Here is a 27,000-nt window from a genome sequence, read left to right on the forward strand (position 1 = left end):
CTGCGATATCCAGAATAATGCAGGAGATCCAGCAATTAGCCAATTACCATGACCTGCATGGGTTCCTCAGTGCTATCAAGACCTGTGTAGCAGCCAGTATCTTATCAAGCTCTGGGATGACACACTTGAGGCCAGTAAGAGATGCTGAGAACCAAGAACAAAGGGGTAGAGTGAAGGAAGGTGAAACGATCTACTCATGGCCATTATCAATATATGAGAACAGAGCTGAGGTAGCCTCACGTCCCTCTGCGAACCACCTGGAGATGAAGCAAGTGGGAATGTTGTGAAACGAAGAGCCTGATAAATTGCAAAAGCTCAAACAGGTACTCTGTTAATTAAGCAAACAATGGCTCAAGTTTTATGAAACAACATCTGCAGGAATTTGAAGCGTCTTCCACAATGGAGACTCATGCAAATTACTTGTTCAATTCATCCACCATTTCTTTGTCGCCCATTACTATATCTCCAGCTTCATTTTTGCTCTCACCTCTCTTTTACTCCTCATATATCTGAAAAATCTTTTCGCATCCTTTTTGATATTGTTGGTTAGCTTACCTTCATACTTCATCTTCCCTCCACCCCACTACTTCTTCAGTTGCCTTCTGTTGGTTTTATAAGCTTCACAATCCTTTAACTTCCCATTAATTTTTGCTCTATTATATGCCCACGCTTTGGCTTTGACTTCCCTTGTCATCCACGGTTGTGTCACCCTGCCTTTAGAATACTCCCTCTTCTTCAAGATGTATCTATCCTACACCTTCCAAGTAGCTCGCAGAAACCCCAGTCATTTCTGCCCCACGGCCATCCTTCCTAGTGTCCACTTCCAATCAATGTTAGCCAGCTGTATTTTCTTTTACTCCACTGTAATACTGATACATCTGACTTTAACTTCTCCCTCTCAAACTGCAGGGTGAATTTGATCATGTTATTAATTCTATTTATATATCCATGTATACTCCTATTCATTTAGAAGTGTTTTCTAAATACTGTGCTAGTCTTCTGTCAGCCTGTTCCATTTACCCATCAAACTCTGTCTGGAAAAACTTGCCCCTCAGTTCCCCTTTAAATATTTCCCCTCTCATGTTAAACTTATATCATTTAGTTTTAAGCTCCCCTATCCTCGGACAAAGAGTGCAACTATCTACCCTGTCTACGCCCTCATAGTTTTATAGATTTCTGTAAAGGTCACCTCTCATCTTTCTGTGCTCTAGTGAGAACTATCCCAGCCTACCTAATCTCCCCTTGTAACTAAGTCCCTTCACACTTGACAGCATCCTGCTGAACCCTTTCTGGATTTTTTTAAATTCCAGATTGTGGTGAGCAGACCTACACGCAGTTGTCCAAAAGCAGCTCAACTTAAATCTTGCACAACTGCATCATAATGATCCAAATCTTATATTTAATACCCCAGTCTGTGAAGCATTACCCAATTCACCCGTGCAGATATTTTCAGCAAACTACAATCTTGCACACAAAAGATCTGTTACATCGACAATTGTATGGTCCTTGTTGTTTACTTTATATGTTTAACCAGTTCTTTAGTTTCACCTGTCTGGATTAAATTCCAGCATCTGCCCAACTTTCAGTTGATCTATGCCCTACGTATCCATAGGTAAGCATCCTCACTATCAACAAAGAACGACAACCCAGATATTTCTCCATCCTATCTAGTCAAGTCCAAGCAAACTATTTTACCAAAATTTCAAAAATTAACTATTTTTAATGTAACACAGGACCTAAATGGGACGCATTCATTCACTGCCCATTCCCTGACAGTAAAACATCCGCTGAGCCTTACTCTATCCTTATTTATTCTTTCCAGAAAAAAAACATGCAGCAGATTTCAGACAAGGCATAAAAATGCAAGCTTTTAGTAATACATTGTTCACATAATCAAAATATGAAAACAAAACTCTTATGGCTTAATAAAAGTACTCACCCATTTAGAGAATAAAATAGTTTCTGGTATTCAGCTTCACTTAGTTTAGTGCTACAGGAGAACAGAAATATAAAGATTATATTAACTTCTTTATTTGGAAGCAGTGCCAGCTGATAAACAGCTTCACTGTAGTAAACTAAAACTTGAACTCTGATCTGAAGTTCGGCAAACTCAGGCTAAGTACACTAAATAAACACAACTGCCACTGAGAATATTAGGCATCTTGAAGAGTGCAGCACCACTGCAATTGAGTGCACAGAATCATTGTGTTCAAACAACCAAAATGTCACAAGTGTTAATTATAAACCAGTTTAAAAGCCAGACACTGAAATAAGTATAACGTTAACTTGAAGGATGAAAGGCCTTGGCCCTCCATTCGCAAGATTTGGAGACTTCATGTTCCCACTAAGTGTGATTCCAGCTATTTGCTCTTTTAGATCAATTTCTTTATTCCCTATAATTTAAGCTCACTGGCCCTGAAAATTTCAAGTTGATCCTTATTTCTTGTCTTGACTTCTTTACCAAAGGAGATTAACAAATGCAGTTAGAAAGGTACTCTCGTCTACTTGCTTTTTTGTGGTGTTGCTTAAGTGATACATGGACTTGCAAAGAAAGTGACAAACTTATTATTTGAAAGGGAACTCCCTGCTGGAGACTAAGAGAAAAGGAAATGTTGACACATTAACTTCTTGTATTTTAGTTGGATTTTCTTAGTGGTGTCATAAATGATGCATAAGATCATAAAGCTACTTTGAAATACATGACATTTCAGAGTCATAGAAAAGTACAGCACAGAAACAGGCACTTTGGCACATTTAGTCCATGCTGAACCATTTAAACCTCCTACTCACATCAACCTGCATCAGGACCATTACTCTCCAAACTCCTACCATTTACCTATCCAAACTTTGCTGAAACATTTAAATCGAGCTTACATGCACCACTTGAGCTGGCAGCTCATTTTACACTCTCATGACTCTCTGACTGAAGATGTTTCCCCTCATGGTCCTCTTAAACTTTTCACTCTTAATTCGTGACCTCTAGTTGCAGTCCCAGCCAACGTCAGTAAAATAACCTGCTTGCATTTACCCTATCTATACCCCTCATAATTTGTATACCACTATCAAATCTCCCCTCAATCTTCAGCATTCCAAGGAATAGACCTAACCTATTCAATATTTCGTTATAACTCAGGACCTCCAGTCCTGGCAACATCCTTATAAATTTTCTCTGTACCCTTTCATCCTTATTGGTGACCAAAACTGCACATAATATTCCAAATACCAATGTCAAATACACCATCAGTCTTGGTGTCTTCCACCAATTCGCTGATTCAGTTAACCACATTACCATCATTGACATAGATGACAAACAATGATAGATCAGAACTGTTCCATGAAGCACGCCACTACTCACAGGCTTCCAGAACCTCTCCCCTGTTTCTCCCACAAAACAAATGTCTAATCCTATTTACTACCTCATCTTGAATTCCAAATGAATGAACCTTCTTTACCAACCTCCCATGTGGGACCTTATCAAATGCCTTGCTAAAGTAGATGCAGACCACATCCACCGCCTTGTCTTCATCAACTTTCCTGGTAACTTTCTTGAAAATCTCTACAACATTGGTTAGACATAACTTGTCACAAACAAAGCCATGCTGATGATCCCTAAACAGTCCATTTCTATCCAAATACTCCCTTAGAAAATCTTCCAATAACTTTCCCACTACACTTCACAGGCCTATAATTTCCTGGTTTAATTTTAGAGCCTATTTTAAACAGCAGACCAACATTGGTTATCCTCCAATAGGGTCAACTGTGGGTAAGGATGATTTAAATATAAAATCATAAGACCACATAGCAGAATTAGGCCATTTGGCCCATCAGGTCTGCTGTCATTTCATCATGGTTTATCCAATTTCCTCTCAGCCCCAACCTCTTGTCTCCCCCCTCACCCCCACCATCTCCCATATCCCTTCATGCCCTGACCAATCAATAATCTAGCAACCTTTACCTTAATTATACATAAAGAATTGGCCTCCACAGCTGCCAGTGGCAAAGAATTCCACAGATTTCCCACTCTCTGGCTAAAGAAATTCCTCCTCATCTCTGTTCTAAAAGGTCTCCCCTCTATTCAGAGGCTGTGTATAAGCTTTGTATTCTCCAAATTTCACTTCTGAAAGCCGCCCACTTACTAAGTATATCTTTGTCAGAAAGCAGCCTGTTCCAATCCACACTTGCCATCAAAATTGACCTTGCTCCAATTTAGAATGTCAACCAGGGGACTAGACCTATGTTTTGCATATTGACTTTGAAACCAACGACATTATGATCATTAGATGCAAAGTTTTCCTCAACACAAACTTTGTCACCAGCCCTGTCTCATTCCCTAATAGGAGATCAAGTATCGCACACTCTCTCACCGGGACTTCGACATACAGACGAAGGGAATTTTCCTGAACACAGTTGACAAACTCAAACCCATCTAGTCCTTTTACAGTATGGGAGAGCCCGTCAATATGTGCAAAGTTAAAATCACCTTCTATAACAATCTTGTGTTTCTTCCAGCAGTCTGCAATTTCTCTACAAAATTGTTCTAAATCCCTCAGACTGTTGGGTGGCTTAGTAACATGGTCATATCTTTCTTTTTCTTCAATTCCATTCATAACGCCTCACTAGGTGAGTTTTTCCAGTCTGTTCTAACTGAACACTGCTGTGACATTTTCCCTGACTAATAACGCCACCCCTCGTCCTTTAATCCCTCCCATTCTGTCACATTAAAAACAATGGAACCTCAGAATACTGAGCTGTCAGTCCTGACCCTCCTGCAAACAAGTCTCATTAAAGGCTATAATTCCATGTGTTGATCTATATCCTGAGCTCATCTACCTTTAAGACCATAAGACATAGGAGCAGAATGAGGCCATTCAGCCCATTGGGTCTGCTCCACCATTCCATCAAGGCTGATTTCAGATCCCACTCAACCTCATACACCTGCCTTCTCTACATATACTTTGATGCCTTGACTGATCAGGAAACCTTAAGCATATCCACAGACTTGGCCTCCACCACAGTCTATGGCAGAGCATTACACAGATTCAGTACTCTCTGGCTAAAACAAATTCCTCCTTACCTCTGTTGTAAAGCATTCTTGTTCTAGTTCCCCACCTTAGGGAACATTCTCTCCACATCCACCCTATCTAGTCCTTTCAACATTCAGTAGGTTTCAATCAGATCCCCTCGCATTCTTCTAAATTCCAGTATAGGCACAAAGCTGCCAAAAGCTCCTCATATGTAAACCCCTTCACTCCTGGAATCATCCTCGTGAACCTCCTCAGGACTCTTTCCTAATCTTTCCTACATTACTTCTTGCATTGAAATTGTAAAGGGGACTTCTTTTTCTTTGTTACTGTGTATGCAATCAAAATGGCTTCTTTGTTTTGTTAAAAGTAGGAATGCTTCTTTGTTGCGAGAGAGTGCTGGAAGCTTGTTTGGGTTAAAATTTACTGATAACGAGAATTGTATTCCTTTGGAAACCAATTGGGATTAATGTTGTTCTTTCTTCTGAGTCTGTAAGCTATTGTTGGCGGGCTTTTGGGGAGATTGGCGCGAGGGGGTGAGAGAGAGAGAGGACACGATGCTGTAAACTAGGCGGGGAACGGACCCCAAGCAGGGGTCGAAGGCCAGGAGGTACCCCGAGGAGAGGAGATGAAGCTAGATGTGCTTGGCTGACCACTTCGGGTGGTCCTGAGCTGCGAATCGAGGAGTTCGGAGGGGATCGAATGGTGGCCAGAAGACTTCAGTAATTGAGCTCCAACAGTTGTGCACGAAGTGCTTTGGACTTTGATAAGTTTGGCATCTTTTCTTTATTTTTTTTTTCTTCATATATACCGTATCGTTATTAATCACTTAGTTATAGTAACCTTTATAAATTGTACTCATTTAATCACATATGGTGTACTGTCTGTTTTTGGGCGAGGCGGGGACATCACACAGCATCCACACCAGCTGATTACCCAGTTTGGCAGGGCCGAAGGCTGCTCCCCCAAGACGAAATGAGCTGAGCGAGCCTGAGGCGACCCAGGGGGTTACAAAATATATGGAGCTCAGGACATTACTCACACAATGCGCAACTTTTTCATTTGTGACTTTGTCTGAGGTCTTAACAACAACTCTATACACAATCTCTCCACTATCTATTTTGGAACTCTGGTTCCCATCCATACAACTCTAAGTTAACCCCTCTCCCCTCCGTGCAGCACTCGGAAACCTTCCCCCTCGGATATTAGTCCCCTTTCAGCTCTGGTACAATGCTTCTCTCCCATACAGGTCCCCCTCCCTTCCCCGGAAGACAGCCTAGTGATCCAAATTTATTTACTTGATTTGATTTACTTACAGAAATCTTTTACTTTTTAATAGTTTTGGAATACCAAAGCTATATTGAGCCTCTAGGTCAGGGGTTCCCATCCTTTTTTTTATGCCATGGATCAATACCATTAAGCAAGGGGTGCACTGAACCCAGACAGATGGTAACACTCTCTGGCATCAAAGTACTAACTACATTTCTTTGGCTCCAGTAATGCAATTTAGTTAGCAGATTCCACTGGTCTGCAAATGACTTTGCATGTTACATCAAGGAGTAAATCTTCAGTTTGTGCTTCAGTTTAAATGGAACATTATAAATTGGAAGACCATTAGAAATTAATTAGCTTGATTTTAATCACTTAAGGATTGATTAACTCCTGGATAAATACTGCAGGGTGGCACAGTAGTGCAACATTTTACAGCAGCCAGCTGTAATCAGGGTTCAATTGCCTCCGCTATCTGTAAGGAGCTTGTACGTTCTCCCTGTCATCGCCTGGATTTTGTCCAAGCGCTCTTGCTTTCTCCTACATTCCAAAGACATATGGTCAGGATTACCGGGCTGAGGGCATGCTATTTTGGCACCCAAGGCATACTGACATTTCCAGACAGCCCAGCACCATTTTCTCTGTATTTGATGCAAATTGATGAAGTTAATGTCAGAAAGATGCTTGAAACAAACGTGTTGAATGCAAACTGGATTTGGAGATGTTGGTTGGCAAAGCTAAACAAGGTGCAATGAGGGTGGTGTAGCTTTAGGAATCTGTCTTAAATATGTTTGTAAAACAACTTAAATGGTTGATTATCAATGTTTAAGCTTGAGGAATTTCATTTTAACAGATCTACAATACAGTCCTTTACAATAAATTAACCTCATACTGAGTAAAAAGAATAAATGGAAGCTTACTACACTGACCTAATGGGTACAACTCTTGCTCCAGCAGATTCCAAGTATTTCACATACGACGCTGCAATGTAGCTACCGCCATAGTCTGCAAATTTATTAGGCATTTGCTGAGCCAGAATACCTGACCAAACAAAAATATAAGCATCAGTAAAAAAATAAAATTATTAAATATGCATTGTGAAAGTCAATATCGTAACAGTGAACATGCTGGACATTTTTAAAGCAAATTAAGATGTTACAAATACATAACAGAATAGACAGCATTTGGAGAAAATTTACTATTTCAGGTCAATCAATGCCAGTTAAATATAAAGCTCTAAATCTGGAGTATTTCATACAAACTTTACCTAATACCACTTTCAACCCAAAATTTAAGTAATTCATTCCCACTCAATGAGCCATTCAGAGTCTTCAAAGATCATCACAGCTGAACACTGAGGGATAGTTGATCCATGAAACCCAGCAGGAATTTCTCTCAATTGGAAAGAGGGATTTCATGAGAAGGAGGCATAAACTGTGGTTAACAAAGGAAGTTAAATCAAAAAGCAGGGCACACAAATTTGCCAGGCCTAGTGGTTGATTGAACAACTGAGAAGCTCTTACGATCCAGCACCAATAAAAAGTCAGAGTAAAATTTCAGGTAACATCAAGACAAGTGGAAAGAGCTTGTATGGATATAAAAACAGAAAAGGACAACTAAGGTTAACAAAGATGGTGAATCAATAAATGAAACAAAGAAATGTCAAGTAAGTTAAAACAACCTTTTGCATGCCTTCTCCATGGATGATGCTGAAAATATTCCAGGTAATGGGTGGGTTAATTTTAAATAATACTAAAGGATTTGTAAAAATCTCAATTGAAAGAAATAAAAGACGCATTCAAGAATTTCATGCGGCTAAATCTGGACAAATCATCAGAAGCCAGCATCCTGCACCCAAGATTTTAGAGGAATTGGTTGCAGAGGCAGTGGACCTATTAATGGAAGTTTTGCAAAACTCACTATAATCCGCAGGATGCCGGAAGATTGGAAAATAGACAATATTTTCCCTTTGAAAAGGAAAGAAGATAGAAGGTAGGAAACTGTAGGTTAGTTAGTTCAATCCACACACACAAAATGCTGGGGGAACTCAGCGGGACAGGCAGCATTATAAAAAAAGAGTACAGTTGACATTTTGGTCTGAAACCCTTCAGCAGGCCTGAAATGTTGACTGTACTCTTTTCCATAGATGCTGCCTGGCCTGCTGAGTTCCTCCAGAATTTTGTGAGGGTCATTCGGATTTCCAGCATCTGCAGATTTTCTCTTGTTTGTGGTTAGTTAATTCAATGCCCAGCCTTTGGCAAGATAATTTGAGTCAGCAATCAACGAGGAAACAACTAATCATTTAGGATAACCAAATTTACTTAATGTGGTTTCATGAAAGTTAAGTCACGTTTCAGGAATTTGCTCAAATACTTTGAAGATGGGACAGGAGAGAATTGAAAGATGGGAACCGGTAAATGTATTACATTAGATTTGACAAGGTGTCACATGAGGAAGCTGTTTTATAAATTAAGAGCACAGGTTATTGGAAGAAGTGTGTTGGCATGGATTTAAAATGGGCTTCAAAAGAAGAGTTGGAATAAATGGGTCTTTTTCAGGCTGGAGAAATATATCTAATGGAATATCACAAGGATTTGATTCTGTACTCCCCATTGTTTATTACTTATATTAAAAATCTGGAGAAGGGAACAAAATGTAAAGTTTCCAAGTTCTCCTGATGTTACGGACTCAGCAACAATTAATATATGAGTGAGGCAGGGGTTTTTATAACAAATAACACGTTTATTAAACACTGAAAAAAAAAAACCCAAAAGTAAACAAGCCACTCACGTAACCGGAAATCAGCTGCTGTGCGGCTGCTTAAACAGGTCTTAAGGCAATGAAGCTTAAACAGTTCAAAGTAGTATTGCAAAAGTTCAAAATGCTTACAGTCCATTTAAGGGAGAGACTTTTTAAGACAATTTAAATTCTTTTTCACGTCGTGTTGTTGCAATTCCCAGTCAAACTACTTTTCCCATGAAGAATTTTACGAAGATGATATGTAACAGCTTAAAGGCACTGACCTTTCCTTTACAAAACTGTTCCTAATCCTTTCTGCTATTATTCTCAGGGATTAACAAGAGAACAGTCAACGAATTCCTTCTGAATGAGGATCAAACAAGGTCGAACATGTTTCACCGTCAAAATCGACTTCCCTCGATCTTTTAACTCCCGAACTCCGATCTTCACTCTCCACTGATTCTCAACTAGCAGTATTATACAGAAACTGCTGGCAATGACCTTTTAAACTTTAGGCATTAGATAAAACTTCATCTTTCAACTAAACTGCGTCATAACATTAAATCACGCAGTGGCTTGAAGTCAACTTGGCAAATCCAGCCACGAACTGCCCCTCCTCACAGGGAGGGGTCCTCCTTTTATACCCTGTAAAAAAACACCTGTCACATGACCTCTACTGGCGGGAAAATGACGTCACTCCACCATCACAAGACCATTACCTCAAGTCCAGTATAGCTCCAACACCAGTCACGTGACAAGTACACCACTGTCACGTGTCATGGGTACATAAAACTGATGATATGGAAAATAGCTGGGAGAGCATGCTGTGATGAGGAGGTCATTGTGATTCTGTAACAGGATATACCTAGATAGGCTGGGTTCTTGGGTCAGGACCACTGCGAGGCAGGAACACATACCAATCTTCAGGTCAAGTCGCTTTTATTGTCATTTCAACCATAACTGTTGCTACAGTACACAGTAAAAACAACATTCCTCCAGGACTATGGTGCTGCATAAAACAATACAGAACTACACCAGACTACCTGAAACAACATGAAACTACACCAGACTACCTGAAACAACACAAAACTACATTAGACTTCGGACCTACACGGGACTACATAAAGTGCACAAAACAGTCCAAGGCAGTACAATGATTAATAAACAAGACAATAGGCACAGTAAAGGGCAAACCACAATATAATAATAATGTAAATATAAACAAATGTTTTAGCAGGAAATTAGGGATAGTATCAAGTCCAAAGAAGAAACATACAGATTAGCCAGAAAAAGCAGCACACCTGAGGACTGGGAGAAATTCAGAGACCAGCAGAGGAGGACAAAGGACTTAATTAGGAAAGGGAAAAAAGATTATGAGAGAAAGCTGGCAGGGAACATAAAAACTGACTGTAAAAGCTTTTATAGATATGTGAAAAAAATATTGGTCAAGACAAATGTAGGTCCCTTACAGTCAGAAACAGGTGAATTGATCATAGAGAACAAAGACATGGCAGACCAATTGAATAACTACATTGGTTCTGTCTTCACTAAGCAGGACATAAATAATCTTCTGGAAATAGAAAGGGACCGAGGGTCTAATGAGATGGAGGAACTGAGGGAAATACATGTTAGTAGGGAAGTTGTGTTAGGTAAATTGAAGGGATTAAAGGCAGATAAATCCCCAGATGGTCTGCATCCCAGAGTGCTTAAGGAAGTAGCTCAAGAAATAGTGGATGCATTAGTGATAATTTTTCAAAACCCCTTAGATTCTGGATTAGTTCCTGAGGATTGGAGGGTGGCTAATGTAACCCCACTTTTTAAAAAAGAAGGGAGAGAAAAGCCGGGGAATTATAGACCGGTGAGTCTGGCATCGGTGGTGAGGAAAATGCTAGAGTCAGTTATCAAAGATGTGATAACAGCATATTTGGAAAGAGGCGAAATCATTGGACAAAGTCAGCATGGAGTTGTGAAAGGAAAATCATGACTGACGAATCTTATAGAATTTTTTGAAGATGTAACTGGTAGAGTGGATAGGGGAGATCCAGTGGATGTGGTATATTTAGATTTTCAAAAGGCTTTTGACAAGGTCCCACACAGGAGATTAGTGTGCAAACTTAAAGCACATGGTATTGGGGGTATGGTATTGATGTGGATAGAGAATTGGTTGGCAGACAGGAAGCAAAGAGTGGGAGTAAATGGGACCTTTTCAGAATGGCAGGCAGTGACCAGTGGGGTACCGCAAGCTCAGTGCTGAGACCCCAGTTGTTTACAATATATATTAATGATTTAGACGAGGGAATTAAATGTAGCATCTCCAAGTTTGCGGATGACACGAAGCTGGGCGGCAGTGTTAGCTGTGAAGAAAATGCTAAGAGGATGCAGGGTGACTTGGATAGGTTAGGTGAGTGGGCAAATTCATGGCAGATGCAATTTAATGTGGATAAGTGTGAGGTTATCCACTTTGGTTGCAAGAACAGGAAAACAGATTATTATCTGAATGGTGGCCGATTAGGAAAAGGGGAGGTGCAACAAGACCTGGGTGTCATTGTACACCTGTCATTGAAGGTGGGCATGCAGGCACAGCAGGCAGTGAAAAAGACAAATGGTATATTGGCATTCATAGCAAAAGGATTTGAGTATAGGAGCAGGGAGGTTCTACTGCAGTTGTACAAGGCCTTGGTGAGACCGCACCTAGAGTATTGTGTGTAATTTTGGTCCCCTTATCTGAGGAAAGACATTCTTGCCATAGAGGGAGTACAAAGAAGGTTCACCAGATTGATTCCTGGGATGACAGGACTTTCATATGAAGAAAGACTGGATCGACTAGGCTTATACTCACTGGAATTTAGAAGTTTGAGGGGGGATCTTATTGAAACGTATACAATTCTAAAGGGATTGGACAGGCTAGATGCAGGAAGCTTGTTTCCGATGTTGGGGAAGTCCAGAATGAGGGGTCACAGTTTAAGGATAAAGGGGTAGCCTTTTAGGACCGAGATGAGGAAAAACTTCTTCACACAGAGTGGTGAATCTGTGGAATTCTCTGCCACAGGAAACAGTTGAGGCCGGTTCATTGGCTATATTTAAGAGGAAATTAGATATGGCCCTTGTGGCTAAAGGGATCGGGGGTATGGAGAGAAAGCAGGTACAGGGCTCTGAGTTGGATGATCAGCCATGATCATACTGAATGGCGGTGCAGGCTCAAAGAGCTGAATGGCCTACTCCTGCACCTATTTTCTATCTTTTTATGTTTCTATGCATGAAGTGTAAAAGAGAGGTAAACATGGATATTGGACCACTAGAAAACAATGCTGGAGATGTTGGAATGGAGGACAAGGAAATGGTGGATGAAGTGAATAAGTATTTTAAATCAGTCTTCACTGTGGAAGGCATTAGCAGTATGGTAGAAGTTCTAGGTGTCAGGGATCATGAGGTATATGAGGTTACCATAACTAGAGAAAAGGTTCTTGGGAAACTGAAAGATCCAAAGGTAGATAAGTCACCTGGGTCAGATGGTGTACACCTCAGAGTTCTGAAAGGGGTGGCTGAAGAGATCGAGGAGGCATTCATGATGATCTTTCAAGAATCATTAGATTCTGGAATGGTTCCAGAAAACTGGAAAATTGCAAATGTCCCCATACTCTTCAAGAGGCAGAAGAAAGGAAACTATAGGCAAGTCAGTCAGACCTCAGTAGATAGGAAGATGCTGGAGTCGATTGTTAAGGATGAGGACTCAAGACTGTTTGAAGGCGCATGACAAAATTGACCGTAGTCAGCATGGTTTTCTCAAGGGAAAATCTTACCTAACAAATCTCTCGGAATTCTTTGAAAAAGTAACAAGTAGGACAGACAAAGGAGAATCAGAGAGTACTTGGATTTTCAGAAGGCCTTTGACAAGGTATCATACATGAGGCTGCTTAACAAGCTACTGCATTACAGAAAAGACTCTAACATGGATAAAGCAGTGGCTGATTGGTAGGTCACAAAGGGAGCCTTTATTGGTTGACTGTCGGTGACTAATATTGTTCCACAGTAGTCTGTGTTGGGACCAATCCTTTTTACACAATATGTCAATAATTCGGATTATGGAAATCATGGCTTTGTTGTAAAGTTTGCAGATGAAAGGCAGGTAGTTTTGAGGAAATAGTAAGTCTACAGAAGGGCTTATAGATTAGGAGAATGGGCAAAAAAAAAGCAGCTGGAACACAGCTGAAACAAAGTGCATACCAAAGTCATGCACTTTGGTAAAAGAAAGGGTTGACTGTTTTCTAAATGGAGAGAAATAAATAGACCCAAGGCACAAAGGGATTTGGGAGTCCTTGTGCAGGATTCCCTAAAGATTAATTTGCAGGTTGTGTCCCAGATGGCATCTCGGGACGGGTTCTCCGGGCCTGTGCAACCGAGCTAGCTGGAGTGTTTGCGGACATCTTCGACTCAGATTCAGTTTATTGTCATTTAGAAACCACAAATGCAATGCAGTTAAAAAATGAGATAATGTTCTCCGGAATGATATCACAAAAGGATATGACTAAACAGACTACACCAGAAAATCCACATAACGTTTGGCAATCCCCAATCCAGAGTCTGGAGAGGCTGCTGCGTATCGATATCGTGCTACCATCTTAGCACATTCCCCGGAAAGGAACCCCAAACCCATCAGACAAAACAAGACTACCCAGACACACTAAGTTAAGAGTCAGCACTACCACCCAACAAACCAAAAACCTACAGAAAACCACATAGTTAACGTTTAGTTGCAATAGTGCAGACAATACCATAATTGATAAAAGACTAACTGACAAAACCACATAATTACAACATATAGTTACAACAGTACAAAGCAATACTGTAATTTGATAAAGAGCAGACCATAGCACAATAAAAAAAAGTCTCAAAGTCCTCGATAGGCCATCATCATATGCAGACGGTAGGCGGAAGAAAAACTCTTCCTGCCACGAACCTCCAGCGCCGCAGCTTGCCGATGCAGCACTCTGGAAGCACCTGACACAGCCAACTCAGAGTCCGTCTGAAAACTTCGAGCCTCCGATACCAAGCACCATCTCTGCCGAGCGCTTCGACCCCAGCCCCGGCCGCCAAGCAACAGGCAAAGCCGAGGATTCGGGGCCTTCCTCCCGGAGATTTTTCCGATTGCACAGTAGAAGCGGCAGCGAAACAGGCATTTCAGATGTTCCTCCGTGCTTCACACGTCTGTCTCCATCAAATTAGGATTGTACACAGCATCCTACTCGACAGATTACAGATATTCATTCCAAAGTGGCTGCTGCACGCTGCTGCGTCACGCTGCCATCTTAGAAACTGCTCCCTGCTTCAGTCTAAGATCCCCTTATGTTTTAAGAAGGCAATGATAATCCCGGTCGAAGAAAAGCAAGGTGGCATGCCTAAATGACTACCGACCTGTGGCTCTAACATCAATTGCTATGAAGTGCTTTGAGCGATTGGTTATGACGCACATCAACCATAACCTATCAGTCAAACTCGACGCTTTGCAATTCACCTACCGGAGCAACAGGTCAATGGCAGATGCCATCTCTCTGGCACTACATTCCTCCTTAGAACACCTGGAGAATAAAGACGCATATGTAAGGCTCCTTTTCATTGACTACAGCTCTACCTTTAATATCATCATTCCAAATAAACTGATTCCTAAGCTCCGGAACCTGGGTCTTAGCACTCAGATCTGCAGCTGGATCTTCAACTTCCTCACAGACAGGACCCAGGCTGTAAAAATAGGGGACAAGCTCTCCTCTACAATCACTCTGACCACTGGTGCCCCACAAGGCTGTGTACTCAGCCCCTTGCTGTACTCACTGTACACCCATGATTGTGTAGCCAAGTTTCCATCGAACTCAGTATGTAAGTTTGCTGATGACACCACAATTGTAGGCCGCATCTTGGGTAATGATGAGTCTGAGTACAAAGAGGAAATTAAGACCCTGGTGGCATGGTGCGAAGACAATAACCTATCCCTCAACGTCAGCAAGACGAAGGAATTGGTTGTTGACTTCAGAAGGAGTAGCGGACCGCATGACCCCATCTGCATCGGTGGTGCGCAGGTGGAACAGGTCAAAAGCTTGAAGTTCCTCGTGGTGAATATCACAAATGACCTGACCTGGTCTAACCAAGCAGAGTCCACTGCCAAGAAGGCCCACCAGTGCCTTTACTTCCTGAGAAAGTTGAAGAAATTTGGCCTGTCCTCTAAAATTCTCATTAATTTTTTATCGGTGCACTGTAGAAAGCATTCTTCTAGGGTGCATCACAACCTGGTATGGAAGTTGTCCTGTCCAAGACCAGAAGAAGATGCAGAAGATCGCGAACCTAGCCCAGCACATCACACAAACCCATCTTCCACCCTTGGACTCACTTTACACCACATACTGTTGGAGCAGTGCTGCCAGGATAACCAAGGATAAGTCCTATCCAGCCAATACACTTTTTGTCCCACTTCCCTCCGGGAGAAGGTTCAGGAGCATGAAGATACATACGTACAGATTTGGGAACAGCTTCTTTCCAACTGCGATAAGAACAGATCCTGACCTGGATCTGGGCCGTACCTTCCAAATATCTGGACCTGACTTGCACCACCGTACTTTCCCTTTTCTATTTTCTAATTATGATTTATAATTTAAATTTTTAATATATTTACTTTGATTTGTACTTCAGGGAGCGCGACGCGCAGAAACAAATATCACTGTGATGATTGCATGCTCTAGTATCAATTGTTTGGTGACAATAAAGTATTTGTATTTGTAGTGCCCGGCACACAGCACAGATAAACAGTAAATAGCCTGCTGTCCTAGTGATGAGAGCGCGGAGGTGGCAGGTTATTCATTAGTGTCACAGCCTGAGGGAAGACCGTTATGCAGTCTGGCAGTCCTAGTCCTGATGCTCCTGTACCACCTTGTGGACAGTAGTGAGTCAAAGAGATAGTGGGATGGATGGCCTTTGGTATTCAATACTTCCAGTAAACGTCATAAATAGAGGGGAATAAAGAAAATGTGAACACACCTGAACTGATATACACTTTCTAAAACATTCTGATTTGCAATCCCTATAAAACACACAACGTGGCAGTGTTTAACATCAGGAAAATAACAAGGACCCATCAGTGTTAGTGTAACTGGGTGTGGTGAACTATGTGCCTGTCTGGACACGCCCCCTGCTGACTGCTCCTGTGGCTCCTCCCACAGGCCCCTGTATAAAGGAGACCTGCGGCCTGACGCTCGGCCTCAGTCTCCAAGACCTTGTATGATAGACACTCACTCCTGGTTCCTTCTTCCAGTCAATAAAAGCCGATATCTCGCCTACGTCTCAGTGTGAGTTATTGATGGTGCATCACTGGGCCAATGAGCAAATTGGCAAGCCAGCTCTTTCTTCTAATGCAGTGTGCTGCCTAACTGACTTTATATTTTACAGAAGAACAAAATTACCTGTCTGTATTACTGTTTAAGAAGCTCTTTTTCAATTAAATTCCTGCAAACCAGACTATTACAATTGGGTAGTATTCAGCTTTGATGAGAGGATCTTACTGAAAAATACTGAGCATTACAAAAATTGAATCATAACTCTGGAACAGACAGCTTTCAGAATCTCAGCTGCAGCAATTCACTACAGTTGGTTCAAGGTTCTTTGAACTTGGTGATAAGCTGGGAACGTCCTTGGCATTCATCTCAGGAGGGAGTTGTGAGCAGACTGGGCACTCCTCTTTGACAGCATCTCAAGCAAATGATATCACTTCAGGAAGAGAGGGTTAACACAGACAACAGTCGTTTATCCGGTTTAACTTTCACATGTACATTAGTAAGGAAAAGTGTATCCAGAAGGTCAAATCTGTCAGATTGTCAAGGACATTGCGTTCAGGGAATTTTGAGACATATTCCAGTTTTAAAGGCAGAATGCTTCGAGTTCCTGTCGATGACACAAACGAAACAGCCCATTCAGTTTAATACTTTTCCATTATACATTTCTATCGATGTCACGTACACTTCAGGTAATATTACATCTAACTGCATTGAAGCCATTGTAGCAGACGCCAGAAACCTGACAATTACCCGAGAAGTCAAAGAACCTCATTAAATTCCTCTTATAAATACAGATAATTAGGGACATTTTCAAAATAAGGAAGTCTGAATCAAGGCCAAAAAATATGGACCAACTGCAATATTGAGTGGAATGAGTCAGATGATAATGAATACATTCCGAATGAAATCTCTCATATTCAAGTGACTTGAGAGCTGCTATGTGTATTGTCTTTTTCATGAGGTATAACTCAGCTAAATGCCCATCCTGCACAGCACTGAGAAATATTCAGTGGGTTGTCAGAAATGCAGAGCTCAGGTTACAATAGAAATCAGTCAGGATTTGCTTATTTTCACATTTGGACATGCTGTCTGCAGCCTAATCAACCTTACAAAGTTTTCCTCACAAATGCCTGGGCGGTGATGTCCACTCCAGCAGAGGTCAGATTGCCTGATAAATTGTTACTTGCATAATCATGCAATGTGTGTGACTCCTTCACCATAACCCATCGGTTCATCATGTCCCACCTGTAGGACAGGCACACCTGAGGGGACAGGACAGTGGTGTTCAGGAGGAATGGAATAGCTCCAGAAGTCCTCGACGTTGCTGTCAGACTGCTGACTCCATATTAAACACAAACCACCGATCTTCCTCACTCAGCTGATAGAATATAGAACATTGAACACTATGGCACAGTACAGTCCCCTCTGCTCACGAGGTCGTGTTGATGGAGATCAGTCCAAGGGCGGGAATAAACAGTCTATTTATTTCCCCTCCTAGACTAATGGTAAAGCCTCTGGAGGGGAATAGATGTAGATGCAACCTGAACTGTCGAGTTCCTCCAGTACTTTGTATGTTGCTCCATATTTCCAACATCCGCTGAATCTCTTGTGCTCAGGATCTCTCCTACATCCATTATATATACAACCCAAAGAAACAACGCTCTTCCGGGCCTTAGTGCACCACAACACATATCACACACAGCACATAGACTAAAATATTATACTATCAATAAGTTAATAAAACACAATTCAAAATGCATGTGGTAAAGTATGCACATTTAAATAGTTAACAGTAAACTGCTCGCTGTCTGAGTGATGAGAGCCCATTGGTGGCAGGGTATTTATTCGTCTCACAGCCTGAAGGGAGAAGCTGTTGCCCAATTTGTCAGTCCTAGTCCTGATGCTAATGTACCTCTTGCCTGATAGTAGTGGGTCAAAAAGATTGTGGTGGGGATCCTGGGCAATGCATTGGGCCCTTTGTTTGCAACACTCCTGATAAGTGTTATAAATAGGGGGAGGAAGACCCTGGTGAACCTCTCAGCTATTTTTACAATCCTCCTGACGATCTTGCCTTGCAGCTTCCATACCGCACAATGATGCAGCTAGACAGGACACTCTCACTGGTACTGCTGTGCATTAATTTACGCTTTTCTTGTGAATGCTGTTTATCTTACGCTGTGTACCTGTGATGCTGCAGCAAGTTAAATTTTTCATTGCACTTATGCACACATGAACATGTGCTATGATCATAAACCTGACTTTTACTATGTTGTATGTTCTATGTCTGACTCACTGAGAGTTTCCACTATTTTCTGTTTTTATTTCAGAATTCCATCATCTGCAAAGTTTTAGTTTTCTTTTACTGCATCTTTAGAGATATCTGTGTGTTATTTTCCAAGGTCTTTTAAGAGACTCCTGGAAAGGTACATGGACCTTAGAAAATTAGAGGGCTATGGGTAACCCGAGGTAATTTCTAAGGTAAGTACATGTTCGGTACAGCTTTGTGGGCTGAAGGGCCTGTATCGTGCAGCAGGTTTTCTATGTTTCTATACGAAGTGTGAGTCACTCATAAAATTGTACTTAAAATTATTTGGGTGGGGAAGTTGTTTCATTCGTCATTGCAGTGATTACACACATATTCTGTGCTTACAAAAGGAAGGTGTGGTACATGGGCGTCAGGTACAGCTAGACATTTGAAACAAGAAGGGTTTAAAACACTCCTGATCATTTTGTCTTGAGACAGTGCAGATCTGATACCTACAACTTTCTGACTTCTGCTGTTAGGGACATGGATCATAAAAAGTTGACATTAAGGCTTCTTTTCTGACATGCAATTATATGCTGCATCAATCCTTCAGCTAAGAATTTATAGGAACAGAATGTCATGATTCTGGCAGTGTGCAGTGTAGTTATTACAGTTCTGTAAAAAAAAATTATTTTAAGAAAAAAACACTATATTGTAAATGAAAAAGAAAGAGTAACTATCTTAACTAAACTTTAGTCTTATTACATTTTACCCTTAAGCTTTATAATTGAAAAGAGGGTGATAGAGATTTTTTTGTTTAAGAAATGTGGGCAATATCTATTTATTTTCCTCACTACCTCACTTTTTTTACCATTTTTGTTTTTGCACTATTCTTAACTCAACTATTTAATATATGTACATATGCTTACTGTAATTACTATATTATTATGTATTGCAATGTACTGCTGCCACAAAGTTAACAGATTTCACCACATATGCTGGCAATGTTAAACCTGATTCTAATTCTGATTATTTGTCAGTGACATGGTTTTAGACCATCTGGCATTTTTAATGATAGCAGCAAAATTTATTGGAAAACTGACCATGCAATAGAATTATGTCAAAAACATTAGGAGCTCCAAATCAGATGAAACTCCTGAAAATTTAGATCAGTACCTTCATTTGAAGTCTGTACTCAAAAGTTCACTATTTCCATTTTGTATTAAAGAGATGTTTGGATAGGTACCTGGATGGCAATGAGAGGGCACCAGTTGATGGAAATAGGCAGTTTAAATACTTAGGCACGGACCAGGTGGACTGAAAGGCCTGTTTTAGTGCTGTGCTTTTCTATGGCTGTATAACAGAAAATATTGACTGAATATTATCAGCATTCAATTTAAACCATTAAACCAGAGGTTAATTTTTAAAAACAGAACCTTGTAACAAATTAAGATATAGAAACATAGAAACATAGAAAACCTACAGCACAATACAGGCCTTTTGGCCCACAAAGTTGTGCCGAACATGTCCCTACCTTAGAAATTACTAGGATTACCCATAGCCCTCTATTTTACTAAGCTCCACATCACTATCCAAAAGTCTCTTAAAAGACCCTATCGTATCCGCCTCCACCACCAGCGCCAGCAGCCCATTCCACACACTCATCACTCTCTCCGTAAAAAACTTACTCCTGACATCTCCTCTGCACCTACTCCCAAGCACCTTAAACCTGTGCCCTCTTGTGGCAGCCACTTCAGCCCTGGGAAAAAGCCTCTGACTATCCACACAGTAGAAAAGGCTGAGTTCACTCAACCTATTCTCATAAGGCATGTTCCCCAATCCAGGCAACATCCTTTTAAATTTCCTCTGCACCCTTTCTATGGTTTCTACATCCTTTCTGTAGTGAACCGAGCACAGTACTCCAAGAGAGGTCTGGCCAGGGTCCTATATAGCTGCAACATTACCTCTCAGCTCCTAAATTCAATTCCACGATTGATGAAGGCCAATACACCGTGCGCCTTCTTAACCACAGAGTCAACCTGCGCAGCTGCTTTGAGCATCCTATGGATTGGACCCCACAATCCCTCTGATCCTCCACACTGCCAAGAGTCATATGCGATAGAGAAATGAATAAGCTTGACAGTATGGAGGTGCAACCTGAAAGCATTTGATCTATTCCATAGGGATATTGAGTTTAAATGTTTAATTTGTCTTTCATTATTTACATCCATGTGATCAAAAGTACAAAAGCTTAATAAAATAAATTAATTTAGATTTATTGAGGTAAAGATTTCTTATTTAGTTGGACGAGTTTGGGGTTAGCTTGAAGGTCAAATTAGTAGCGAGGATAAAGTGAACATGGGAACCACAGATTATTGTGATATTTCCAGCTGATATGCACCATAATTAGAACTGGTACTTGAGCAATTTGTCAGACAGCTGGCAAACATCAGTAAATTAGGCTAGATCTTTCCTGTAGTTATGAATACTTATGTTAAACTAGTGGGGGAAGGGGTGTATATCAAAGGAGGTGTAAGGAGCTCCTTCCCTCCGCTGGCCTGCAGGTCACCCTTGCTGACGAAGGCAAAGCAGCAACGGTGACCCTTACATTGCTCTGCTTGAATACCGCAACACACCGATTGAGGGTGTGGGGTTCTCTCCCGCGCAGCTGTTGATGGGACGTCGTCTGAAGTCCAAACTGCTGACATCCACAACACTACTGACTCCTGAAGGTAAAGCTCAAGTACATGACAAGCAAATAAAGCAAAAGAGCTACTATGACAGACGTACAAGACAGTTGCCAGATCTGCATACAGGTGAAAATGTCAGAATACAGAGAGGAGACACTTGGCAGCCAGCTGTAGGTGTGAACAGGCATCAGCAACCAAGATCCTTCATAGTTCGCACGCCGGATAGAAGAGTCTACAGGAAGAACAGGAAGCATCTGCTGAAGACAGGCGAGAGGAAGTTCCCACGTACAGATACACAGGACATTTCCACGGATACACACATGGAAACAAACGACACCAAGAGTGAGGGGGACGATGAAACCCCACGACGCAATGAAGGTGAAGGTTCGGACCGAGGTGGGAATGCAGACCGCAAAGACACAAGAGGTCACTCGGGAGACGGACTCTGATGAAGGACAAGCTCAGTCACAGTTGTATCGCACACGGTCTGGGAGACAAGTCAAGCTTTCAGCTAGATACAGAGACTAGATCTACCTACAGTCTCACACAGTTTGAGGCAGACACACATGTTATAAGTTCCAAGGTGTGAAATAAAAGGTTTATTAGTCTATGTTAGTAAAAGAAAATACACTGCTGTTAGTGGTGTAAGATTCAATGTAGAATACAGTATAAGTGAAGATTTTTTTAGTTTATGTCATGGTTTTTGCAATGTAAGAAAGGCATTGTTTTGGTAATTCATAGTGTTGTAAAACAAATCTTGAGGAGGAGGATGTAATGTACTGTGTGAGTATTCGTAGGTCAGAGTGCGTATGACGTCAGGACGGGGGGTAAAGAAAATAGCAGTCTGTTAAATAAAGGTGGTGGTTCAATCTACAGCCGTGTCCGACTCACACCAATACTACATTAAGGATCTGCACGTCCTTCTCTATCACAGTGGTTCTGGGCGACAAGTTTGAGAGTCTGAGTCAGCCACCGACCGAGCATGCAAGAGGTCACAAATCCTATCCGTTCCCTTGAGACCAAAAAGTCGCAGAAATTATGGCTGACTGTCTGAAACATACTGGTTGGCTCCGTGGCGCTGGGTGGGCCTGGACATACGAAAAGGTTGTGGAGGGAAATGAAGTCAACCTGAGGAGGCTGCAATCCCTTCACTATCCATTCCCCACCCCCATGATATTGCCTGATGATCTGGGTTCCTCCAGCAATTTGCTTCATTTAAAAATAATAAATCAAACTGTGAGCATTCCCGGCGGTGTCAGAACACGTAACGGCATTAACAAGCCGTAACGTCGGCAGAAAGCCAAGTTGGCTTTCTGATTGGGAGAGACTTGAAAAAAAACGAACAAATATTTTTGCAAAATCCCCAGTTCTAGTCATTTTTACTGCCAGCAATGCCCGACTGTGAGTAACTCGCCTCTCTTACCGATTACGGGTCGCTGGTTGATGGGGGCAGCCGAAAGAGCCGCGGAGACGCACAGCAGCAGTACAAATGCGTGCGGCCGGAGAGTATCCATTATGAAAATATCGACACAAGTTCAGAGCTGTTCCGAGGAAGTTTTTAATTCATGACAGCTGAATTCCTGCAGCCTCATGCCCACACTGACTCCTTGCTCAGGGGAGTTCGAACAACCGTTCCGCACTTCCGGCCTCTGGCACCACCCCTCCAGAACTCGAGATCCAAAGTCAAAGTCAAAAGCGGAATTAAATCAATCACATGCTCAAAAAGTCAAAAGGTCACGATACGGAAGAGCCCATTCAATCCTCTCCCACCATCACCGCACAAGAAAGCGGCATCTATCATCACAGACCCCCACCATCCTGGTTCAGGAAAAGTTACCCTTCAACCAGCAGACTCCTGAACCAGCATGGAGAACTTCACTCACCTCAACACGGAACACAACGTTTGGACTTTGCGTCTCACGTTCTCAGTATTATTGTTGTGGTTTCTCAGGTCCAGTTGGTAAATCCCAGAGGAACGGGCATAGCCAGGTGCGCTCATTTGTGAATTGCTCAGAACTTTCGGACTATTCCAGTGGTTTTAGTATTGTAAGTTTCTGAAGATTTACACAGATATCACTGTGTGGCCCTAATTGTTTAATGCTGTTGTGTAATGCCCTTGGGATGATACCGGGACAATGCACACCCTGTTCATGTTCCAAATTCTTTCAAATTCCTCTTTTAATTTGGCATACTTATGGTGTTTTTCTCATTGATTTCTGTAAGCTTTGTGTGTTTGGAATGGCTTTATCTACAAACGTATTAAATAAGTTGTTCTCGCTTGCTCACCCTGTATTATTATATCTGGACGGCCATTGTTCTATCTTAAGTCAAGTCACTCTTATTGTCATTTCGACCATAACTGCTGGTATGGTACATAGTAAATAAGAGACAATGTTTTTCAGGACCATGGTATTACATGACACAGTACTAAAGCTAGACTGGACTACGTAAAAAAAAACAACACAGAGAAAGCTACACTAGACTACAGACCTACACAGGACTGCGTAAAGGGCACAAAAATAGTGCATGCATCACAATAAATAATAAACAGGACAATAGGGCAGTAAGGTGTCAGTCCAGGCTCTGGGTATTGAGGAGTCTGATAGCTTGGGGGAAGAAACTGTTAAATAGTCTGGTCGTGAGAGCCCGAATGCTTTGGAGCCTTTTCCCAGGCAGCAGGAGGGAGAAGAGATTGTATGAGGGGTGCATGGGGTCCTTCATAATGCTGTTTCCTTTGCAGATGCAGAGTGTAGTGTAAATGTCCATAATGGCGGGAAGAGTTGGTATGTAGATTTTCAGTGAATCCATTGTTTTTATTTGTAAATGCCTGCAAGAAAATGTTACGTAGGTTCCGGTAAGATGGCAGCTGTTCAATCGCAGCGGCTTGTACGAGTTCAACCAAAGGAGCTTTTTTACTTTTAAAAACTTTTTTTTTTAACAATCACAAGACCCTGCTGGATATTCAGAACTTAGAGGACTGCTGGTCTACTCCATCAACCAGTGGTTCGTTGGCGGAGAAACTTAAGGAGCTGGAATGAGTGTGGATCGCACCGCTGCCTCCAAAAAAAAATGGAGGAGTTGGTGCGCGAAGGTGGTGTGCAGTCTAACAGAGAGTCACTTTCCTTGTGATCACAAGACCCTGTTGAACATTGTTAATGTGGAACGCTTCAAGTCTGATTCACTGGGTTATTGGTGGACGGTGGGGAAGGTGCATGGCCTTGGGCGTAGCGATGACTAGGTTTCAAACCACGGTGTCGGCCAGGAGAGAGGGGTTGGAGTCGTTGCTTCACTGGAGGCAGTGTGGCAGCATCAACGTGGGAGTCGGTGCTGCCCCCCGTGTTCGCTCGGCAGATGACCAATGTTCAGCTGCAGATTTCATCAGCATTCATGGATCTACATGTTTTTGTGTGACTGTATTTTACTGACATATGTGGAAATCTGAACTTTGGATAAATGTCCACTTCCCATTGGACTCTGTATTTGAAGCTTGCTCCACTGTCATGAACAAAAGTAGAAATGCTGACAACAGAAGGTCAGGCAGCGTAGGTGGAAAGAAAAAAAAGTGTTCCATGATAAAACAAAATCGTCAGCATTCTCCATTTTTTTTCTATTCCTTATGTTATCAATTTTTAAATTCCATTTCCACCCTGAAACGTGGCTGTCTTTTTGCCAGTCACCATTGTTCTATGAAACCTAGTTCTTGAAGTCCTTCAACAGCATTCTCCTTTACTATAAATTGGTAATATTATGGAAGGTCACCTCATAGCTTTCTCTGCTCCAAGAGAACCACAAACTCACTAGTCTATCCAAATAATTATAGACTCATTGCAGTAATCTTTTTAGTAAGTATCTGCAGTGTCCTTTCTTTACATCCTTCCCAAAATACAGTCTCAGAACTGGACACAATACTACATTTGTTCCATTACTATGTTTTATGCACGTGCATCATAAGTTAGTTGTCGTTGTATTATTTATAAAGCCCCAGGCCCCGTATGTCTTTTTAGAAACACCGCCGCAATCTATCATGTCACCAGATCTGCTATAATAGCCCTTTTAGATTTGTGGCCACTTTTCTTTCTTTGTCCTAAACTGTAACATTCATTGTTCTCAGCATTAAATTTCATTTACCACCTATAATCCATTCCATTCAGCTGTCTAGATATGCAAGTCAGGGCAGTACAATATGGAGAGCAAGCTGTTGTTATGCAGTAAGCTTCCCTTCTCCGCGCTTCTGATGAACCCAAAGGAACGCCAAAGACCAAAGTTTGTCACCAGCAGCCTTGCAAGAGTTGCCATTCAGTATTGAACTCAATGTAAGACTGCCTTAGGGAGTCCAGCTCTGGATTTTTCCTTCACAGCTTACTCCCGAAGCCTTCTCTGAGTGGGTATAGCCCCAAGGCAACAGAGGTTTGAGATCAGAGTTTTCCTTCCCCTAGGTGAGCTGCCAATCATGGCCGACAAGCCCCATCTGCCCAAAGCGACTCGCTTTATGGTGCCAGAAACGTGTTTACTCTTTCTCCTGTCAGTAAAAATGGTTCCATTGGGCTTAGTATCAAAGCCACACATGAAGACCAGGAGATGCACTTGGTCGTCAGAGGCTATTTGAGGCTCATGACATTGGAAGCATTTAATATGTAGCGGGAGCTTGTCCCCATTACCACCCCCAGCTATAACAACCTTAAGGAATCCCTGCATATTGCACAGGTCTACTGTGCAATACATAAAATATATTCTAAGTTACAATGTGAAACGTATTTAAAAATAAGCAATTCATCCAAAAAGAGAGCAAAGTATTTGGGTAGTATGTGCTTGGATGCTATTAGTCTCTTCTTCACAGTAGGCTGCGACTTGATGCTTTGTGCCCTGTACATCCAGGTAGAGGTCGTGGATGTAAGACAAAATACTGTGGTTCTCAAACTGATGTTGGGGTATGCTGTAATACAACTCTTTACAATGAATACAATTCCCTACAATGACTGTGTGGCTAAACACAGCTCCAATACCATATTTAAGTTTGCTATGACACCACTGTTGTGGGCCGAATCAAAAGGTGGAGATGAATCGGCATAGAAGAGGGAGATTGAAAATCTGGCTCAGTGGTGTCATAACAACAACCTCTCACTCAATGTCAGCAAGGCCAAGGAACTGATTATAGACTTCCAGAAAGGGAAATTAGAGGTTTATGAGCCAGTCTTCATTGGAAGATCAGAGGCGGAGAGGGTTATCAACTTTAAATTGCAGGGTGTTACTATTTCAGAGGAGCTGTCCTGGACCTAGCATGTAAGTGCAATTGCGAAGAAAGCACAGCAGTGCCTCTACTTCCTTAGGAGTCTGTGGAGGTTTGGTATGACATTTAAAACTCTGGTAACTTCTATAGATGTGTAGAAAGTATGTTATGGGAGCACCAAGGCCTTTGAATGGAAAATCCTACAAAAGGTAGTGTATTCAGCCCAGTACACACGGGTAAAGCCCTCCCAACCATTCAACATATCTACATGAAACACTGTCAGAGGAAAGCAGCATCTATCATCAGAGATCCTCACCGCCCAGGTCTTGCTCTCATCTTGCAGCTACTATCAGGTAGAAGGTACAAGAGCCTTGCACCACCAGGTTCAGGAACAGTTACTACTCCTCAACCATCAGGCTCAAGAACAGTTACAACTCCTCAACCATCAGGCTCTTGACCAAAAGGGGATAACTGCACTCCATCATTGAAATCT

General features: G+C 41.7%; 1 protein-coding gene across 1 annotated transcript in view; it reads right to left on the bottom strand.

Moving 5' to 3' along the window:
* The window catches only part of LOC132400643 (gamma-glutamyl hydrolase-like), a 44,750-nt gene extending 21,336 nt beyond the window's left edge, over positions 1 to 23,414 (bottom strand). Inside the window, exons 1-3 of the mRNA XM_059981826.1 lie at positions 22,704 to 23,414; positions 7,220 to 7,331; positions 1,940 to 1,990 (exon numbers count right to left, since the gene is read on the bottom strand). Of these exons, the coding sequence (XP_059837809.1) occupies positions 1,940 to 1,990; positions 7,220 to 7,331; positions 22,704 to 22,794 (254 nt within the window). The 5' untranslated portion in view covers positions 22,795 to 23,414. The remainder of the gene's footprint in view (positions 1 to 1,939; positions 1,991 to 7,219; positions 7,332 to 22,703) is intronic.
* Between the last annotated feature and the right edge of the window lie 3,586 nt (positions 23,415 to 27,000).

Source organism: Hypanus sabinus, chromosome 1 (assembly GCF_030144855.1).
Source record: "Hypanus sabinus isolate sHypSab1 chromosome 1, sHypSab1.hap1, whole genome shotgun sequence".
NCBI lineage: Eukaryota > Metazoa > Chordata > Chondrichthyes > Myliobatiformes > Dasyatidae > Hypanus > Hypanus sabinus.